General features: G+C 41.5%; 4 protein-coding genes across 10 annotated transcripts in view; 3 read left to right on the plus strand and 1 right to left on the minus strand.

The window, feature by feature from the left end:
* The window catches only part of LOC116936216 (neuropeptide CCHamide-1 receptor), a 35812-nt gene that overhangs the window by 5137 nt on the left and 10540 nt on the right, over positions 1-20135 (minus strand). For 2 of the 7 annotated variants that reach the window (XM_045179045.1, XM_045179039.1), the window contains exons 1-5: positions 13569-13707; positions 1963-2121; positions 1799-1892; positions 1536-1744; positions 1335-1450 (exon numbers count right to left, since the gene is read on the minus strand). The gene's annotated coding sequence lies outside the window, so the exon portion shown is untranslated. Of the gene's footprint in view, positions 1-119; positions 275-1334; positions 1745-1798; positions 1893-1962; positions 2122-4423; positions 4665-13568; positions 13708-18471; positions 18555-20135 lie in introns of those variants that run through there. The other 5 variants (XM_045179043.1, XM_045179042.1, XM_045179044.1 and 2 more) reach the window with 5 other exon arrangements.
* On the plus strand, positions 6435-9573 carry LOC116930894 (mucin-2). The gene is made up of 2 exons (XM_045179166.1): positions 6435-7433; positions 8919-9573. The coding sequence occupies exons 1-2, from the start codon at positions 6556-6558 to the stop codon at positions 9475-9477; spliced, it is 1437 nt and encodes a 478-aa protein (XP_045035101.1). The 5' UTR covers positions 6435-6555; the 3' UTR covers positions 9478-9573.
* On the plus strand, positions 10612-15169 carry LOC116930890 (sucrase-isomaltase, intestinal). The gene is made up of 18 exons (XM_045179037.1): positions 10612-10917; positions 11254-11357; positions 11428-11592; positions 11663-11826; positions 11907-11955; positions 12025-12147; positions 12243-12339; positions 12407-12645; positions 12738-12998; positions 13064-13180; positions 13250-13343; positions 13403-13544; positions 13613-13749; positions 13846-14146; positions 14212-14353; positions 14429-14550; positions 14612-14750; positions 14820-15169. The coding sequence occupies exons 1-18, from the start codon at positions 10755-10757 to the stop codon at positions 15063-15065; spliced, it is 2805 nt and encodes a 934-aa protein (XP_045034972.1). The 5' UTR covers positions 10612-10754; the 3' UTR covers positions 15066-15169.
* LOC116934911 (maltase-glucoamylase, intestinal) lies at positions 15730-20068 on the plus strand. Its single transcript, XM_045179038.1, has 18 exons — positions 15730-16084; positions 16149-16252; positions 16323-16487; positions 16558-16721; positions 16807-16855; positions 16924-17046; positions 17142-17238; positions 17306-17544; positions 17639-17899; positions 17965-18081; positions 18152-18245; positions 18306-18447; positions 18516-18652; positions 18745-19045; positions 19106-19247; positions 19323-19444; positions 19506-19644; positions 19714-20068. Exons 1-18 carry the CDS (start codon positions 15997-15999, stop codon positions 19954-19956), a joined length of 2727 nt encoding a protein of 908 aa, XP_045034973.1. The 5' UTR covers positions 15730-15996; the 3' UTR covers positions 19957-20068.

Below are 20135 nucleotides of genomic sequence, written 5' to 3' on the forward strand. Positions count from 1 at the left end.
GTAAATAAATGAAAAAGAAAAAAGAAAAAAACAGATAGGGTCGTCGTCATTTCTCTTTCTCCAATTTGCTTGTTAATATTTTAGGGATTTGAATACAGGATGAAATCAAAATGGCGTACGTGTGTATTCCAGAGAAGGCGTGCGGTGTTAGCCAATCTCTTTGTGTCTTTCACTCCTTGAGATAACCTTCAGTTTGTCTTTCCAGTTCGTGGAATGCCACTAAAAATGGCTTTCAAAATGATGCACAAGTTCTCAGTTCATTGGCAAGGCCAAACTAATTGAAAATAGAAGACGGATTACCAATGACTCGGTTTGCAAAATGCAAAACTGTGAAAAAAAGGGGAAAGAGAAATGATTTTAGTGCTGACGCGTATCTATTATTACGACCAGCATCGTTCACCATAGACGCGCACGTCACGAGCAAAGTTTAAACTCTAGTCAGTTCTCCTTTTCAAGTTTTCCGTATAATATTCACGTTTTGAATAACTGATTTTCAATTCCAAATTCAGGGAGGTGGGATATCCAACAACGAACGACGTGTTTGTAAGGAAGAATGCCAATCATTTCAGGTCATTCATTAAACATGCGATTTTCAATTCACGTTCCACTTGAACCTGGTACGCATTTCTCGTTTAGTATTTTACCCCCCTCAAACGAAATTGCACAAATACGATCAAGATAAATGTCACGAAAAATAGAAAATAAAAATAAACATCGAAATAGCTTTTTAATGCGGTCATTACACTTGGCTTGCGACGAGTGCTACCCGCTGCGATTATTCTTCAGTTAAGCCGGATTAGCCAGGCAAAATGATGATTAGTGTGGAAGACGTCGACTTGGAAAGAAATAAACCTGCCAGGGCGTACTTTAACGTGCGCAACAGTCATCAGAGAACTAAGTGAATTTAAAACCTGAAGCATTTTCAATCATTTATAAAGCCATTTTTGTATCTGTGCTTGATATATCAATTGCAACTCTCTTCTCTTCTCGATTAATGACATCGGGGCAGTTTGAAATTCCAAAAGCAATTTCCTTTCCCGTCCGAAAGAATAGATCAGACTGTTTTTTTGATAAAAAAATTTAAAAAAAGCCAAATGGAAAGAAGACTTGAACTCGCTAAGATAACAACCAACTATTAACAGCAAGTCAATTCATTTCGCAATTTAATTCGACCGTACTATGAGGTTATCCACGTGAGTCCTTCATGGCGTTCAAAAAATGCCAGTTCTTAGAGGCCCAATATTTCATGTGTGCCATATAAATCGCGACTCGACGTCGACGACAAAGACAAATCAGAACAATCAAACGTAGAAAGGAATGACCAAAAGACTCACCAATGAAAATGAAGATCCCCGGCAGCTGACGGATGCTTTCACCCCGTCTACTAAACGTCCAATTTCCAGCAACAGTCGTTCGTAACGAACGAATGGCCGGCTCCCGTGACGACAATCTAATAAATAGACCAGCGAGGAGAGAAGATCGAGAAAAAGGAAAACAAAGGACTTAATTGTGTGTCTAGCGTTCCAAAAACTGACCGTAGAAGATGTAGCCCAAGAGACTATATGGCTGCACATCCATTGGATACCAAAGACGGCCCGACACTGAATGCTGTGGGAATCGGCGTCGGGTTTGTTCGGCGTCTCTCTTTCAACATCGGACAGTCTCACTCCGGCATGTCTAGTGGAATCTAGCGGCTGCGTCTGCGTCATCTAATCCGGCAGTGGCTGTGCGTGCACTAGACTTCCTACACGTAATTGACATTAAAGACGCCATTGCCTCGTTTATTCGCCGCATTTACCATCATTCAAAGTGGAAACCATGCGGTTAGACGCGTTTTTTTTTTGTTTTGTTTGTTAACGATCCTTTGAATTATTTTCCAACCATCCGCATTCCTGAAATTCATTATGTTTCACAAAAATCAATTACGAAATTTTATGACGGTAGTTGAACGTTGCAAAATACCTGTTCATCCTTTATAGTCTGACCATATGAGGATCCGTCCGCTAGTTAAGTCGATGGTGGATTAATAACAGCAATGGTAGCGATTCCAATGACTAGATGAAGTCACGTGATCTCACATCAATCGCCCTTTTCAACAGTTCCAATCCAAACGGGAACGAACTGGACAGAAAAGCGACATGTAGTCAAGTTATGTATTTTAAAAAACCGGACAGATGTATGGATGCATCTCTTTCCAAGTGAAGAAAAAAAGAAGAGAACCAACCCATACAAACGAGACGTACGGTACATATATAAACTATAGTACAAACGCAACTTGATTGCGCGTTTGCTGGATACATTACGGATGCGTCGCACATGTTGGCTCGTCGTTTGTTTTTTTTCCTCTTTTTGCTGAAGGGGGAAACGAAGGGAAGTGTATGCGTAAAGACTAAACACACGACCGGAACACCCAGTGCAACTATAGATCCTGTCCGTCCGTGACACTTTTGTTTGCTTAGGTGACAGCCACCGTCTTTTATTTTGTGTCCTCCCATTCTTTTTTTTATTGCTACGAATAGTAAGACTTATGTATAAGATAAAAAGATTTAGAGCTATGTTGCACGTCAGTTATTATTAATTGAACAGTCGGCAATTAAGTGGGACGAAACAGATGGCCAAACGATCGGCATTTTCTAAATTGTCTATTAAAGAGTCAGTTGAAAGGTGTCTACGGCTTCGTTCGCCATGGAACGAGACGATCGACACGAAAAGAAGAAGCTGTCAAGATAAGACAAGACAACCTCCACGATACGGTACGTAAGCGCTGAATACGACGTTGACGGTGAAATGGGAAAAGATAAAGTTGGATTTATTCAACAATGTCCTTTAAGCGGACAAAAGTGAAGTTTCTAATGGATTATTTGTACAATGTCGAGTCCAAAAGGCAACGGTGAATACCAAGAGAGACAAATGAATGTCAAGCTTGCTCAATATTATTTCTCAACTAGACTACGACCAGTAATAAAATAACAAGCGATAAAAATCAAACCAATAAAATGTTTTTCAAAAAATTGTACGTGTCCTTTGCCACGGGGAAGGATGCACTTTGGTATAGCCAAGTAAAAGGCATGGCTCACTACGGCATCGTAAAAAAGAAGTTTCGAGATGAGATTCGCATTAATTTTTATGTTAACGGTTGAATTCTGAAAATGCCGCGCACATAGAGTTGGGCATTATTTTTGAAACTGCATTTGCACATAACCTTGGGAAGCACACGGACACACGGCCTGTAACCGAGCGATGCCTTAAAGTTGCATCAGTTTAACTAAATTTGTATGCAGATGGGTCCAGCTGGTGAGGCTTTTCATTCGCCACAAAGTCCCATTTTGTCCAACCCTTCTACTAATCCCGCTGTACAATTCGAGTTTTTCAACTTCTTGATTGGTGAGATTTTGCCCCCCCCCCTGGCGGAAGGAATTTATGCCCCGTCTTAGTCCGGAAACAAAAGACGAACTCAAAGGCTTCTCGTCTAAAAAAAAAAAAATGTTAGTTAAATTTAAAAAAATGCTAGGATACGAAAACATTTGCACGCGTTCAAATAATGGCCGTCATCCTCAGCAAACTCGGCGGTTAATTGCGAATCGGTCAAAACAGACACTGCGCTGCGTGCGTGCAAAGATAAATTAATATCGCCGCTGGCCATCACTACACATCCAATTTCTTTCGCGATATAAATCTCGGTTATGTCCAGAGCAATTCGCGGGCCATTCTCCCTCAATTAGGACTTTCATTTTGCCCATCGGACCGCCAATATTAGTTTGCCCGTCGATGACGATCTCTGCCTGCCGATGACATATTTAATAGCAGAAACGAAACGTCCATTTCATGAAATGGACGATGGAACGAAACGAATTGAAAACGTTTTCCTGCAGTGCATTACGACGCACTTAAAGTGATGCGCAGCTATTTCCTACTGTCAAACTTGTGACAGGGATTGGCTCAGAACAAGACTTTGGGGAAAATTTGAAATTCAAACAAGATTTTCGGACAACAAGGAAAACTCAAATGTTGTCTGAAAGTAAATAAGGCGGGAGTTCCCGATCGCCCTGAACTAACGAACATCCTGGATTGATTGTTGGCAACCGATTAAAGTCCGCGTCGAAGAGTTTTTTGAACGACGTCATTTTTAATTAAGTCCTGCGTGTCATCTATGCCAAATGGAAACAACTCCATGTTTCGATTTGCATATTAAACGACTTCGACATTCGATCCGTTGTCTGTCATTTATTTCTTAAGTCATAAACGATTAAGCCTATTGCATCTTTTTTTACTGCCTCACGGAGGTCGCCACCATCGCTTCAACTTATTTAGTTAAACATTGAGCAACATCCTTGTACGTATGCAAACAAAGTCGGTCTTAGATATGCAGATATTGGCTATTTTGTACGGTTGATAATAACACACAGTCTAAATGTTTACGTACGGCCTATAAGATTTTGCGCAGATGGTGAGCGGCATATTCAAGACGTCGGCGAAGAGTGCGGATTGCTAGTACCGCGTTAAGCGATGGCTCACGGTAATCCGCCGCCATATCTTTGCGCATTTAGGCATAAGACTTGGCTTCGACTCAATAAACTCTTCGATGTTATTATTGAATTACAAGTGGCGGAATATATTAGATGACACAGCCGCCCCTACATGTAGAGTACATCAAGCGAAATCCAAACTAAATCACAATGGATTATTAACGTAATTGTTTCTACGGATTTTGTCTCGCACAACGACAATCGAGTGCGATCAGGAAAATGTTGGTGCTGCCCAAAAAAAAAAGGAGGGCAAAATCAGTAGATATAGGGGAAGAACAAAAAAATACACTTGTAACCTTTGCGATAAGATTTCGGGTTTCGTTATTGTGAAATACGTTTACTCTTCGCGTCACGACGAGTGACGGCAGTTGTTGTTTCGAAATTTCTAGTTTACCGTACAACGATCGGCCAAGCAGATTTGCCTTTTGAACAGAGTCAAAGTGTGTTAGCAAACAACTAAGGCATTACCACATCTCCCGAATAGTTTTTTTTTTTTTCCCTAATGATAAAACTGGTCGCAAACCTTGAAATCTAATAAAAATTACAACGTCAGTCTTAATAATATTAAGCGATAGGGATTTATAGATGAAAACTAAGAAAGATAAAAAACAAAAGCTGAAAAAAAGATGATCTTTAAACAACGAAAACAATTTCGATGCTGCATGAAATGATGTCGATATTTCACGAGCTTCGTCTAGTAAGGAATGCAGCTTGAATGGATTACGACACTGGCCACCGTCGTTTTCGAGATAAAGAAATAAGAAAAAAATGGAAAAGAATTTAAAATGTTAACGTTTTAAAACAAATAAGTGCGGCGTCAGAACCAAAAATGAAAGTTCTGCCACGCTCGACGCTGTCTACGGTTATCTTTGTATGAACGCTGAAAATAGCGGCGTGAGAAGCTCACCAGACTCTACCTATCGGATATCGAATGCTAATGTTACGACATGTCGATATACAAGGATTTTTATTTGATGCAAGTTGCAATTTTGTTAGGGTTTGTTTTTTAATTTTTCAAAGCCCCGGTTTGCAACAAGAGGAAAAGCACTTCACTTCGTGGGCGCTTTACAAACATCATTTTGAAGGTGACGCATGAATGTCAGAACTATGCTAAAATCGTAACCAATTACGCAAACGTTCTGTTAGGAAAATGATTGACGGCTACGCGTACATTTCTATGGGCACAAACACACGGCAACGAGTAATCGAGGACACAATTAAGTTAAAGGATTGATCGTCAATCAAGGAAAAGGCATCGCTCGGCAACAGCCTCAATTTTTCTAGACTTGTCATAAAAGTATCAGGATCGCAGCATTGCTTCTTCAGAAATCATCTGATTGATTTAACGGGTAATCTGACGTTAGAAAAATCGGCACGGGTACATTGTTCAGTCCCGCAGCTGTTCCGTCAACTAGCTGTCGCATTATCAGTAAGCAGAATTGGATCATACAAATAAAGGCGACTGGAAATTTCAAGTAGAAAAAATCAAAAATAAAGGAAAATCCATTGATAAGAAAAAAAATCAAATGTGAGATGAACGCAAAACGCATACATCGCAATTGTACGGGTTTTTTTAAAACTTACGCTTTGAATAATCGCATCTTTCAACTCTTAGGAAATAATAATTTTCAAAAATTTGGAGGACATCGCATCAGATTTGCGTTTGATGCGCACACAACAAATAATTGAAGGGCTGTCATTTGCCCATATTCTTTTCAACAAACGAAAATCTAGCACAGTTTATCGCCGTAGAAAATGAAAAGAGAACAATAAGCTGTTTTATCAACTAGCTTAGCTGAACCACCACGTGTTACAAGGCGTTCTAGTCGTTAGCCGATGCCAATGTGGAGTAGAGCAGGCCCGAACTGATAAGAATACAAAAGTATGGTATATAAAAAGGTCATTTGTCTAAGCGAATGCACTATTCAAAGCCTGTTGCTGAGTATCTGACGTGGCCTCGAACTCCAGCCAAATCAGATTTCTACTGTAAAATCCATTTCGATTAATTGATTTTTAAATCACTAGTGCCATGGGTTTCGTCAGTTGGTTAAAGGGCCTCGAATTATGGGCTAAAATTCTTTTGGGTGTGTTTACGGTTGGCGTTGTCGTTACGGTCATCACAGTACCTATTGTTGTAACGTCGAACAACAAGACAACTACAACGTCAACTACACCGTCAACTACACCGTCAACTACACCGTCAACTACACCGGCAACTACACCGGCAACTACACCGGCAACTACACCGGCAACCACCTCTTCGACAGTCGCCTCCTCGACGACAACAACCGCCTCGACGACAACAACCGCCTCGACGACAACAACCGCCTCGACAGACGCCTCGACAGCACCAACCGACCCCTCGACGGCACCAACCGACCCCTCGACAGCACCAACCGACCCCTCGACAGCACCAACCGACCCCTCGACGGCACCAACCGACCCCTCGACGGCACCAACCGACCCCTCGACAGCACCAACCGACCCTCGACGCCAACAACCGACCCCTCGACGGCACCAACCGACCCCTCGACGCCAACAACCGACTCGACGCCAACAACCGCCTCGACGCCAACAACCGCCTCGACGGCCAACAACCGACCCTCGACGCCAACAACCGACCCTCGACAGCACCAACCGACCCCTCGACGGACCAACCGACCCCTCGACGGCACCAACCGAACCCTCGACGACAACCGAACCGACAACAACCGAATCGACGACAACCGAGTCAACGACAACCGAATCGACAGCACCAACCGAACCTCGACGGCACCAACCGACCCTCGACGGCACCAACCGACCCCTCGACGCACGACAACCGACCCTCGACGGCACCAACCGACCCTTCGACGGCACCAACCGACCTCTCGACGGCACCCGAATCCGACGACAACCGAATCGACGGCACCAACCGACCCCTCGACGGAAATAGCCATTTTTGAACCACTCAAACTGCTAAACAAAGGGTCTTTGTCGAATGAAATCATATGGAAAGCCCTCAAAACTGCCAAAACAAGGGATTAAAACTAGAACAAAATTGAGATGCCTTTTATTTCCAAAAGGTTTTATCACTGTATGGAATTCCGGCGTACATTGCGGTATTTTAAATAGCAATGTGTAGCTCCCAACTGTTATTAATTTCCTAGTTTAACATTTTAAATGTTTAAATGCTCTACAAACGCAAAAATTCGCTGATGCATAAAATTCTTCGATTACAAAGAAGCCCCTAACTATGAAAAATTTCTTTTTGTCACCACGCTGTCCATATTCGCCAAAAATACCAATAAATAATGTTTGTTAACTAAGTTCGACGGTCATAATAAAAGTTTCCCAAGTACTCCACACACACAAAAAAAATATCGACAAACCCGTTCATTGAGAAAAGAATATGAATAAAATCATGCGCATATTCTTCGCGTCCAACGATTATTTAAAATGAGATCACATAAGGGAATTATATTAGAATTAAGCAACAAGCTTATCAAAATGAGAAAACCTTCGAATTCGGAGATCGTTTTTGCATTTAAACGTGGGCAAAACCTTCAAAGCGCACATCCCCTACCAGACTATATTCATAGCCCAGGAATTTTTCGAGATAATCGGCGTACAATACACTCCTCGTGGATTAGAAGTTCGTAGGGGAAAAGATGCAACACAAGGATCCGTGAATCATTCTTTGTAACCGCGAATACAAAAATGATCTCAGGCCAATCTGATGACGTGAAACGTGAAAAGAGGCGCATCAACGTATCTTTGCCCGATATTTACCACTTAGTGCAAAATTAACAAAAAAAAAATAATTAATAATTAAACAGAAACTTCAAATAATGGAATGTCTATCAATTAGTTACATTTTGCTCTGCGTTCGAGAACGGGTAGAAAATACCTGTTAAAATTGTCGTTCTAAATGCCCGCCAAACGAGAAATCTCGGGAGAAAACGGGGCGTGGTTTGTCCTTCAGTTCAATGCGATCGTTTTTTTCTTCTTCTTTTTGTTAAAGGAAAATGAAATAATCCCCGTGGCCAAAGCCAACTGCTTTTGGAGATTAAAAACGAAGTGAGGCTATGCAATAGCTTCGTTTGTTTTCTGATTCATCGACCGATGACGACAAGCTCGAAAACGATACGACTCGTTCAGACAACTTCAAATAACATTGGCCCATCTGCTGGAAATGCCCCAAAGAGCCATATGGATAAAAAGTCAATCAACAGAAGGTATGACAAAAACAGTCTGCCGATAAGAATGGCACATAAAAGGAGTCATTAGCCTAAAGAGATCCATCATTTCAAAACCTATTTTCCGTTGGGTGAGGTGAGTCTCAATCTACTTGTAAACGAATCTGGATAAGCTTTCACCTAAAATAACCAAATGTTTTGCATCGACTTTCAGTTCAACCATGGGTTTCGTCAAATGGCTCAAGGATCTCGAATTGTGGGCAAAGATACTACTCGGCTTGCTGGTGGTTGGCGTCGTCGTTACTGTCATCACCGTACCAATCGTCGTGACCAATAACAACAAAGGATCGTCTAATGACACGGAACCCGCTACTACCACGACGATCGAACCGCTAACCGATTCTACCACCGAAACCGATTCAATGACATCAACGGATTCTACATCAGATAGCGCGACATCAACGGATTCTACGACAGATAGCGTGACATCAACGGATTCTACGACAGATAGCGTGACATCAACGGATTCTACAACAGTTAGCGCGACATCAACGGATCTCACAACAGATCCGGCGACATCGAGCACATCACTCCCTACTACAGAGAGTACGACGGTCTCTGTTGCGGTATCAGAAACTACATCATCAATCACTACATCGATGCCAAAGGGAAAAATGTTAGATGAGCACTTCAGAGTTGCTAATAAATTCAACAGGAGGGGAATGGAGATGCCATCCGATTACGAGGAGAAGCAATTTATTCGTTCTGGTTAACTCCTTTGCCGATTTTGCCTTTTGGAATTGAGTGTCACATTGTTGTCTATCTTTCGTACGCCACGTCAATAATAAAGTATACGATCTTTCGGGGAATGTTACCATTTAATAGTTAATTTCGAGTAGGCAGAGAGTGTGCAATATAGGCTTCAATTATTATAATCAAGGGGTACCATTCGGAACTAGCGCTTTGGTTAGGGATACACGGATATTGCGCTGCATGCACTGCAGTATCCGTGAATTCAAATTCAAAACTGGAGCTTGAGTAGGCTACACTTTTCTCCGGAGAACATCCTACAAGGTCCATCTAACAGCGTTGGCTGGCAAACTGATGCCTTTCATGAGTTTATCTTCAAGTGAAATGGTGACAAGCAACTGGCGCGTATGTAATCTACGCAAAATATCAAAACTATCCAGACATTGTTCAAACACAAGCGAAACGGGAAAATTCCAAGTGGAAATGAGCTTTCCATCCGTGACAATCGTTTTGCCGTTTTAAAAGTCACGTTGGGTCCATTTTTCGTGACAGGCGAGGAAGTAGCCATATGCTAGTAGCCGTTAAAAAAACAAGAGAAAAGCTCGTTTTTCAATCCCCTGCCTAAAGCAAAATCGTTAATGATAATACGCCCGATAAGGTTCCTATATTGCTCAACAAAATGAATGGAGGATGTTACACACGGTGGAGTGCGACGTGAAAGAATACCGTACCAACAGATTATTGTTTTTTTAAATCAACAAGGCAAGGCACGGCAAAAAAGCAAGTTGCTAGGCTATCAACCTGGTTTGATAGTTATCTCGAAATCCTGACTCATCGATCCGCCCTTAAGCTTCTGAATAGTCCCTGGGTTTCAAAGAGCATCAGACACAGCTTATTTACCAATGGACATCATTAATATAAAAAAAACACACACGCTAAGCTTAGCGTCTAGAAATTTTACTCGTTCGATATAGTCACATACAGCTTTGACCGCTGTCAATCAAATCGAGTGCCATATTTGCTTTGAACGAGATAAGGCAACCATCCGCGGCTTTAAAACAAAACACAAATTTTTATCTCGAGGATAGCAAACTGGCCCCAACGGAATACTTTCAACAACGAACTCAATTGCCTGTCAAAAATAAAAAATTAAAAAATGAAAACGGCATCAGTGTCGAACAGCAGTTTGGTGTCGGCTGTATCGAATTTGACACACTAAAAACAGTGTCCAGTTTTATTCAATTCAATTGATTCTTTCGTCCTTTTCTCCAAGAAACATAAGAAAAGGATACAGAAGCAAATGGCGCCATCAGCATCGACCAAGAAGAAGCGGGCCATCTTTATCGGGATTGGTGTCACGCTGATGCTAGTTGTCATCATCGTTCCCATTTCAATTGAACTGTCGCAGGAGAAAAATGAGCCTCGATCGACAATCAACAATCGCATTGAATGTTTCCCTTTCAGTAAGTAAAAACGCGCAATATAATCAATTCGCCTGAATCGCTAGGATTCCCTATTCAAAAAAAAAGAAAATGGCTGGTATGTCATGACTTGCATTAGTCGCTGTACTTCAAAAGATTGCGTAACTGAATTTAACCTTTCATCCCTATGACTGTGGGCCATAGTTTAAGGCATATGTGACATTGGTTTAGAATCGGACCTGACAGCTTTTGAATAGAGATAATTTTGTGTCTGCTTCTCAACGAAATATTGTAGTAAAAAATAAAAAAATTTTGACTTTCAACCATTCGAATTATGGTTTTTAATTGCAATAAAAAATTTAAAAAAACCCAATTTAGAAAATATGACGTCGGACACGTGCACGAAAGCCGGCTGTCTCTGGGAAGTGGTAAGCGGACAACCATCCTGTTTTCTTCCTGACACGAGCGTCTACGGTTACGAGGTCTGTTCCAACTCGACGTTGTTTGACTGGGACTGTGATAAATTGTACAGATTTCTTTTTTTTTTTTCAGGTTAATGGACCCGTAACTAATATTCCCAATAATAAAGGTTTCAGCGTCGACTTGCGACGACGTCGATCAGCTGACGGTACACCGCTGTTTTCGCTCTACGGAAACGATGTAGATGAAATCACTTTCGAAGTCAATTATCATACGGATAATTCACTTGGAATGGCGGTATGACTAAATAAAAATTAACCAAAGCAAAACTAAACAATCTTTGATTTTTAAATTCTTCCCTCGATAGTTTTATCCTAAAGGAGCGAATCGAGATCAACTCCGACCGCCTGTCGCCATTACGGTGCCCTCAGCTACGATAACTAACCAACGCTACGAAGCCAAACTTGTCAACACCGGCATCGGAGAACCATTTAACTTTCAAATCATCCGCAAAAGCTCCGGAGTTGTCATGTAAATCAATGAACAAAACAAAACAAAAAAAATGGCCTGACTTTTAATTATCTCAATTCTTTTCGTTTACTCGGTTACAGTTTCGATACTTCGATGGGAGGCCTGACAGTGTCCAAACAATTCCTTATGGTACGTTACTGTAATCAACAGTTAAAAACAAAAACGATTTCACTTGAAAACCAACATTACTCATTCTAGATCAGCACCACATTGCCGTCCGAATATCTTTACGGATTTGGGGAAAATACCCACGACACTTTCCTTCACGATATGAACTACAGGATGTGGCCCATTTTCACACGTGATATTTCGCCAATTGATGTGAGATTTTTACTACCCTCCTCTTATCAGATGAAAAGACAACATTTCAAAGGGCCTTAATGACGTGTTAATTTCTACCCCCAAATGCTTTGCAGGAAGATGTCAATCTCTACGGTGCCCATCCGTTTTACATGGTGTGCGAAAACGACGGATCCTCCCACGGAGTTTTCTTTTACAACAGCCACTCTATCGGTACATCTGCTAATGTTAAAGAGTTTTTTCCTTTGCCGTTAATCTGATCTCTTCGCATTCGATTCAGATGTGACTACCATGCCCAATCCGGGTATCACGTTGCGCACCATCGGTGGCATGTTGGAGTTCTTCGTTTTCCTCGGACCCGAGCCAGAGTCGGTTGTGAAACAGTACAGCGATGTCATCGGACGTACTTTCATGCCTCCTTACTTTGCGCTAGGCTTCCAGCTCAGCCGTTGGGGATACAAAAATACTGGAGAGATTCAACAAGTCATTGACCGCACCCGAGCGGTGCAAATCCCTCATGTAAAAAAACAAAAACAAACAACATCAAGATTAAATTCAAATCGCCCTCTTCATTTTTAAATTTAAAAAAAATGTCAAATTGCCTATCGTAGGATATTCAATATGCAGATATCGACTACATGGATGGACGGAGAGATTTCACAATCGATCCGGTCAATTTTAGGGATCTACCCGCGCTGGTAGACGAAGTGAAAAAAGGTGGACTAAGATTTGTTATCATCCTGGATCCGGCCATTGCTAACGATTACGCGACTTACGAGCGAGGCGTGGCATTATCGGTTTATGCGGAGTGGGCAAATGAGACTCTCAAACCGGATGACCAACCCACCGAAAATAACATCATCATCGGAAACGTATATAAAAAAATTCGATAATTGAATCACTAAGGAATTTTGAATCACGAAATGTTCGGCAATAGGTTTGGCCAGACAATAAGACTGCATTTCCAGACTTTTTTAGGGATTCTACCAAACAATGGTGGACAGAAGAAATTCGACTTTTCTACGAGCGCCTCAAGTTTGATGCTTTATGGATCGTATGCAATTCAAAGTTTACAAAATGAAACAGCCAAAATGAGGATAAAATGTTCCCGTTTCTTTTACAGGACATGAATGAAGTCGCTAATTTTGACACCAACCAGTACAGCGATAAATTGTACTGCCCGCCAAACCAATGGGACGACCCACCTTATGAAACCAGTACGGAATGTTCATAAACAATTTTTAAAAAATTAATTTTGACCCGTTTGCATCCATAGTGGCTGCCCACACTGGACCAACAAACAGACTCTCGGACAAAACCATCTGCATGGTGGCCAAATTCGGAGAGAAAAATGATGAACGACTTAACTACGAAGTTCACAATTTGTACGGCTATTCGCAATCAATCGTCACTCAAGAGTAAGTGAAAAACTAGCACAGTACCTGTTTTGTTTCTTTCAAAGGTGATAAAAGTCTCTGAACTGTAGGGCGGCGCGCCAAGTCTTGACTGGAAAACGATCCATGATTCTTTCGCGATCCACATTCGCCGGAAGCGGCAAATATACCGGTCACTGGCTGGGCGACAATTTTTCAAACTGGAAAAACATGGCCGACTCCATCATCGGTAAATTTCCCACCTAAATCACACACACACACACACAAAAAAAGGGGGAATTAATGTTAATAATGCAATTTCAATCATTTCAAATTGATAAATTAGGCATGATGGAATTCAACATGTTCGGAATGCCATACATCGGCGCTGACATTTGCGGATTCGTTTTAAACACGACGGAAGAACTGTGCGAACGGTGGATGGAGATCGGTGCCTTCTACCCGTTTTCCAGAAACCACAACGTCAAAGACGCTATCGATCAAGATCCTGGAGTATGGCCAGACTCGGTGGCTGCATCCGGCCGTAAGGCGCTCAACATCCGCTATCGCCTCCTGCCCTACCTGTACACCCTTTTCTACGACAGTCACACAACAGGATCCACCGTCGTCCGACCTCTCTACCACGAGTGAGTGATTGCAATATTATTTGACGACTAATGACAAAGCTTTAATTACAATAAATCTTATTCAGGTTTTCCCAAGATAGAAAAGCTCGTTCAATCGACAAGCAATTCATGTGGGGACCTGCGCTTTTAATTTCACCTGTACTTCAAGAAGGAAAAGTATCTGTCGATGTCTACATTCCCGAGGACGTATGGTACGACTATTACACCGTAAGTGGAATAAGCGCTGATAAGTGTTGAAACAAAAATGATTAAATAAATTCGTTGAATTTCGAAAAAAAAAAGGGAATTCGAGTAACAGTTCTCGGCAGTACAACCCTCTCCGCTCCTAGGGATCACATTAATTTGCATTTGCGCGGTGGCTATATTTTACCTGCTCAGAAACCCGATCTCAACACAATGCTCAGGTATGTCCATTTCAAAATGTGGCTAATGCAACACTAACATTTTGTTTGCCGCCCTTGTTAGCCGGCAAAACAATTTCGAACTGCTGGTGCCACTAAACGATCAAAACTCGGCCAGCGGCAAAATGTTTTGGGATGACGGAGAAAGCGTCAACACGATCGAAGACGGCCTCTATCAAATCAACAAATTCGAACTGAGCAACGTAATTTCGCGAATGCTTTTAAATCAAATTGAATCAATTTAGATATAGTAAAACGATCTGTTTCGTTAGAATGTTTTGACGATCACGGTGGAAAAGGAATCCGCTTCCAGCTGGCCGGGCATCGTTCAAAAGCTGGACACAATCGAATTCATGGGTTGGCCCAGCCCACCGTTGAAAATTACGGTGCAAAGCAACGTAGCTGAAGACATTATCATCATCGATTCAGATAAATACTTTTATGTTGCCGAGTCAAAGAGGCTTACGCTGCTGTATGAGTTCGACATGAATCAATCTTATACTGTCAAATTTGAATAGATGATAAACTCGTCAACTGTTTGCCACCAATGGCTAAATCCATTCAAACCAAATATGCATAAAATTCAAGATAATTTGACTGATACACGAATTTAAAAAACGAACGAAATATTCGGTCTAATATCTTTGAAAAACTTCGTTAAAAAAAAACAATTGGAAATCGCTAAGAACTTATGGATATAAACAACAGCCTTAATTTATTTATCACTAATACAAGACAAATGAAGCAAACTTGTTTCCAACGCAATATTAATTATCATTAAATTCGTGACTGTGAAAAGTGATTCATTTTCCTTATGTTTAAAGATCAGCAGCGATGCAACTAGCAAATAACGTGTCACAACTGACGCAAGCTTAAGCACGTCATTGAGATTGGAGATCGGAGATCGGAGATTGTATAATATACCTGAATTCTGAGCTGTTTGAAATGAACTGTCAAAAATCGAGGTGATGAAGAAATGGAAATCATTTCATAATGGTCTTCCATCAACCCACGTATGGTCATTGTAAATAAAACGAAGACACCGGGAAGATTATCACGATGGCAATTGAGTTTTATCCGGGTAGTATCTTTTAGTAGTATCTGTTATTTACTAAAGCAAGATAACGATTTAGTTTGATTCCGAGATAAGCAATTCTTAATGCGTCACTTTGCTAAGACATGATCTATTGACAATCCATTAACGGGAGTTGCGTGTGGAGCATAAAGACGCCCGTAATACCGCTTCTGTAATGGACTTCTACCGCTTCTGTAATAGATCCTACCGTTTCTGTAATCCTTGTTCCGGATCCTACGTTAAAGTTGAAGAAGTCCCCAAGTTGGATCAAATTTATTCTCGGCTTTTTCTTGCTTGCAATTGTGGTTACCGCTATCGTAGTGCCTATCGTGGTAACCACCGGATCTCCCCCGCAAACCCCACCATATACGACCATGACAACAACGTTCACATCAACTACGACTATGGCAACAACGTTCCCACCATCGGCCAACAATGACCGAATAGAATGCTATCCATTCAGTAAGCGTGTTTGTCATTCACAAATCAAACTTGAATTCTTAAATTAATGTAATCTATTCTCAAGAAAATATGGTCGAAGAGAACTGCACTGCTAGTGGATGTCTATGGGACTCTGTTAATGGATACCCTAATTGTTACCTTCCCGATTCGAGCGTCTACGGTTACGAGGTCTGTTCCAACTCGACGTTGTTTGACTAGGACTGTGATAAATTGTACAGATTTCTTTTTTTTTTTTCAGGTCAATGGATCCGTAACTAATATTCCCAATAATAAAGGATTCAGCGTCGACTTGCGACGACGTCGATCAGCTGACGGTACACCGCTGTTTTCGCTCTACGGAAACGATGTAGATGAAATCACTTTCGAAGTCAATTATCATACGGATAATTCACTTGGAATGGCGGTATGACTAAATAAAAATTAACCAAAGCAAAACTAAACAATCTTTGATTTTTAAATTCTTCCTCCGATAGTTTTATCCTAAAGGAGCGAATCGAGATCAACTCCGACCGCCTGTCGCCATTACGGTGCCCTCAGCTACGATAAGTAACCAACGCTACGAAGCCAAACTTGTCAACACCGGCATCGGAGAACCATTTAACTTTCAAATCATCCGCAAAAGATCCAGAGTTGTCATGTAAATCAACGCAATAAACAAAACAAAACAAAAAAAATGGCGTGACTTTTAATTATCTCAATTCTTTTCGTTTACTCGGTCACAGTTTCGATACTTCGATGGGAGGCCTGACAGTGTCCAAACAATTCCTTATGGTACGTTACTGTGATAACCAGTTAAACACAAAAACGATTTTACTGATAACCAACATTACTCATTCTAGATCAGCACCACATTGCCGTCCGAATATCTTTACGGATTTGGGGAAAATACCCACGACACTTTCCTTCACGATATGAACTACAGGATGTGGCCCATTTTCACACGTGACATTTCGCCAATTGATGTGAGATTTTAACTACCCTCCTCTTATCAATTGAAAAGACAACATTTCAAAGGGCCTTAATGACGTGTTAATTTCTACCCCCAAATGCTTTGCAGGAAGATGTCAATCTCTACGGTGCCCATCCGTTTTACATGGTGTGCGAAAACGACGGATCCTCCCACGGAGTTTTCTTTTACAACAGCCACTCTATCGGTACATCTGCTAATGTTAAAGAGTTTTTTCCTTTGCCGTTAATCTGATGTCTTCGCATTCGATTCAGATGTGACTACCATGCCCAATCCGGGTATCACGTTGCGCACCATCGGTGGCATGTTGGAGTTCTTCGTTTTCCTCGGACCCGAGCCAGAGTCGGTTGTGAAACAGTACAGCGATGTCATCGGACGTACTTTCATGCCTCCTTACTTCGCGCTAGGCTTCCAGCTCAGCCGTTGGGGATACAAAAATACTGGAGAGATTCAACAAGTCATTGACCGCACCCGAGCGGTGCAAATCCCTCATGTAAAAAAAAACAAAAACAAACAACATCAAGATTAAATTCAAATCGCCCTCTTCATTTTTAAATTTTAAAAAAATGTCAAATTGCCTATCGTAGGATATTCAATATGCAGATATCGACTACATGGATGGACGGAGAGATTTCACAATCGATCCGGTCAATTTTGGGGATCTACCCGCACTGGTAGACGAAGTGAAAAAAGGTGGACTAAGATTTGTTATCATCCTGGACCCGGCCATTGCTAACGATTACGAAACTTACGAGCGAGGCGTGGCATTATCGGTTTATGCGGAGTGGGCAAATGAGACTCTCAAACCGGATGACCAACCCACCGAAAATAACATCATCATCGGAAACGTATATAAAAAAATTCGATAATTGAATCACTAAGGAATTTTGAATCACGAAATGTTCGGCAATAGGTTTGGCCAGACAATAAGACTGCATTTCCAGACTTTTTTAGAGATTCTACCAAACAATGGTGGACAGAAGAAATTCGACTTTTCTACGAGCTCCTCAAGTTTGATGCTTTATGGATCGTATGCAATTCAAAGTTTACAAAATGAAACAGCCAAAATGAGGTCAAAATTCTTCCCGTTTCTTTTACAGGACATGAATGAAGTCGCTAATTTTGACACCAACCAGTACAGCGATAAATTGTACTGCCCGCCAAACCAATGGGACGACCCACCTTATGAAACCAGTACGGAATGTTCATAAACAATTTAAAAAAAAATTAATTTTGACCCGTTTGCATCCATAGTGGCTGCCCACACTGGACCAACAAACAGACTCTCGGACAAAACCATCTGCATGGTGGCCAAATTCGGAGAGAAAAATGATGAACGACTTAACTACGAAGTTCACAATTTGTACGGCTATTCGCAATCAATCGTCACTCAAGAGTAAGTGAAAAACTAGCACAGTACCTGTTTTGTTTGTTTCAAAGGTGATAAGAGTCTCTGAACTGCAGGGCGGCGCGCCAAGTCTTGACTGGAAAACGATCCATGATTCTTTCGCGATCCACATTCGCCGGAAGCGGCAAATATACCGGTCACTGGCTGGGCGACAATTTTTCAAACTGGAAAAACATGGCCGACTCCATCATCGGTAAATTTCCCACCTAAATCACACGCACAAAAAAAAGGGGGGGAAATTAATGTTAATAATGCAATTTCGATCATTTCAAATTGATAAATTAGGCATGATGGAATTCAACATGTTCGGAATGCCATACATCGGCGCTGACATTTGCGGATTCGTTTTAAACACGACGGAAGAACTGTGCGAACGGTGGATGGAAATCGGCGCCTTCTACCCGTTTTCCAGAAACCACAACGTCCAAGACGCTATCGATCAAGATCCTGGAGTATGGCCAGACACGGTGGCTGCATCCGGCCGTAAGGCGCTCAACATTCGCTATCGCCTCCTGCCCTACCTGTACACCCTTTTCTACGACAGTCACACAACAGGATCCACCGTCGTCCGACCTCTCTACCACGAGTGAGTGATTGCAATATTATTTGACGACTGATGACAAAGCTTTAATTGAATCTTATTCAGGTTTTCCCAAGATAGAAAAGCTCGTTCAATCGACAAGCAATTCATGTGGGGACCTGCGCTTTTAATTTCACCTGTACTTCAAGAAGGAAAAGTATCTGTCGATGTCTACATTCCCGTGGACGTTTGGTACGACTATTACACCGTAAGTGGAATAAGCGCTGATAAGTGTTGAAACAAAAATGATTAAATAAATTCGTTGAATTTCGAAAAAAAAAAGGGAATTCGAGTAACAGTTCTCGGCAGTACAACCCTCTCCGCTCCTAGGGATCACATTAATTTGCATTTGCGCGGTGGCTATATTTTACCTGCTCAGAAACCCGATCTCAACACAATGCTCAGGTATGTCCATTCCAAAATGTGGCTAATGCAACACCAACATTTTGTTTGCCGCCCTTGTTAGCCGGCAAAACAATTTCGAACTGCTGGTGCCACTAAACGATCAAAACTCGGCCAGCGGCAAAATGTTTTGGGATGACGGAGAAAGCGTCAACACGATCGAAGACGGCCTCTATCAAATCAACAAATTCGAACTGAGAAACGTAATTTCGCGAATGCTTTTAAATCAAATTGAATCAATTTAGATATAGTAAAACGATCTGTTTCGTTAGAATGTTTTGACGATCACGGTGGAAAAGGAATCCGCTTCCAGCTGGCCGGGCATCGTTCAAAAGCTGGACACAATCGAATTCATGGGTTGGCCCAGCCCACCGTTGAATATTACGGTGCAAAGCAACGGAGATGAAGACAGTATCATTGATTCAGATAAATACTTTTACGTTGCCGAGACAAAGAGGCTTACGCTGCTGTATGAGTTCGACATGAATCAATCTTATACTGTCAAATTTGAATAGATGATAAACTCGTCAACTGTTGGCCACCAATGGCTAAATCCATTCAAACCAAATATGCATAAAATTCAAGATAATTTGACTGATACACGAATAAAAAAAAAAACGAACGAAATATTCGGTCTAATATCTTTGAAAAACTTAGTAAAAAAAAAGAAAAACAATTATAAATCGCTAAGAAC

Source organism: Daphnia magna, linkage group LG9 (assembly GCF_020631705.1).
Source record: "Daphnia magna isolate NIES linkage group LG9, ASM2063170v1.1, whole genome shotgun sequence".
NCBI lineage: Eukaryota > Metazoa > Arthropoda > Branchiopoda > Diplostraca > Daphniidae > Daphnia > Daphnia magna.

Coding starts and splice junctions, on each gene's coding strand:
- LOC116930894 (XM_045179166.1), top strand. CDS start 6,556: ATGGGTTTCGTCAGTTGGTTAAAGGGCCTCGAATTATGGGCTAAAATT. Junction 7,434..8,918: donor CGACGACAACCGAATCGACG/GCACCAACCGAC, acceptor ATCGACTTTCAG/TTCAACCATGGGTTTCGTCA.
- LOC116930890 (XM_045179037.1), top strand. CDS start 10,755: ATGGCGCCATCAGCATCGACCAAGAAGAAGCGGGCCATCTTTATCGGG. Junction 13,545..13,612: donor CAATCAATCGTCACTCAAGA/GTAAGTGAAAAA, acceptor TCTGAACTGTAG/GGCGGCGCGCCAAGTCTTGA. Junction 14,147..14,211: donor GTCCGACCTCTCTACCACGA/GTGAGTGATTGC, acceptor AATCTTATTCAG/GTTTTCCCAAGATAGAAAAG.
- LOC116934911 (XM_045179038.1), top strand. CDS start 15,997: ATGACAACAACGTTCACATCAACTACGACTATGGCAACAACGTTCCCA. Junction 16,253..16,322: donor CGAGCGTCTACGGTTACGAG/GTCTGTTCCAAC, acceptor TTTTTTTTTCAG/GTCAATGGATCCGTAACTAA. Junction 18,653..18,744: donor CATGGCCGACTCCATCATCG/GTAAATTTCCCA, acceptor TTGATAAATTAG/GCATGATGGAATTCAACATG.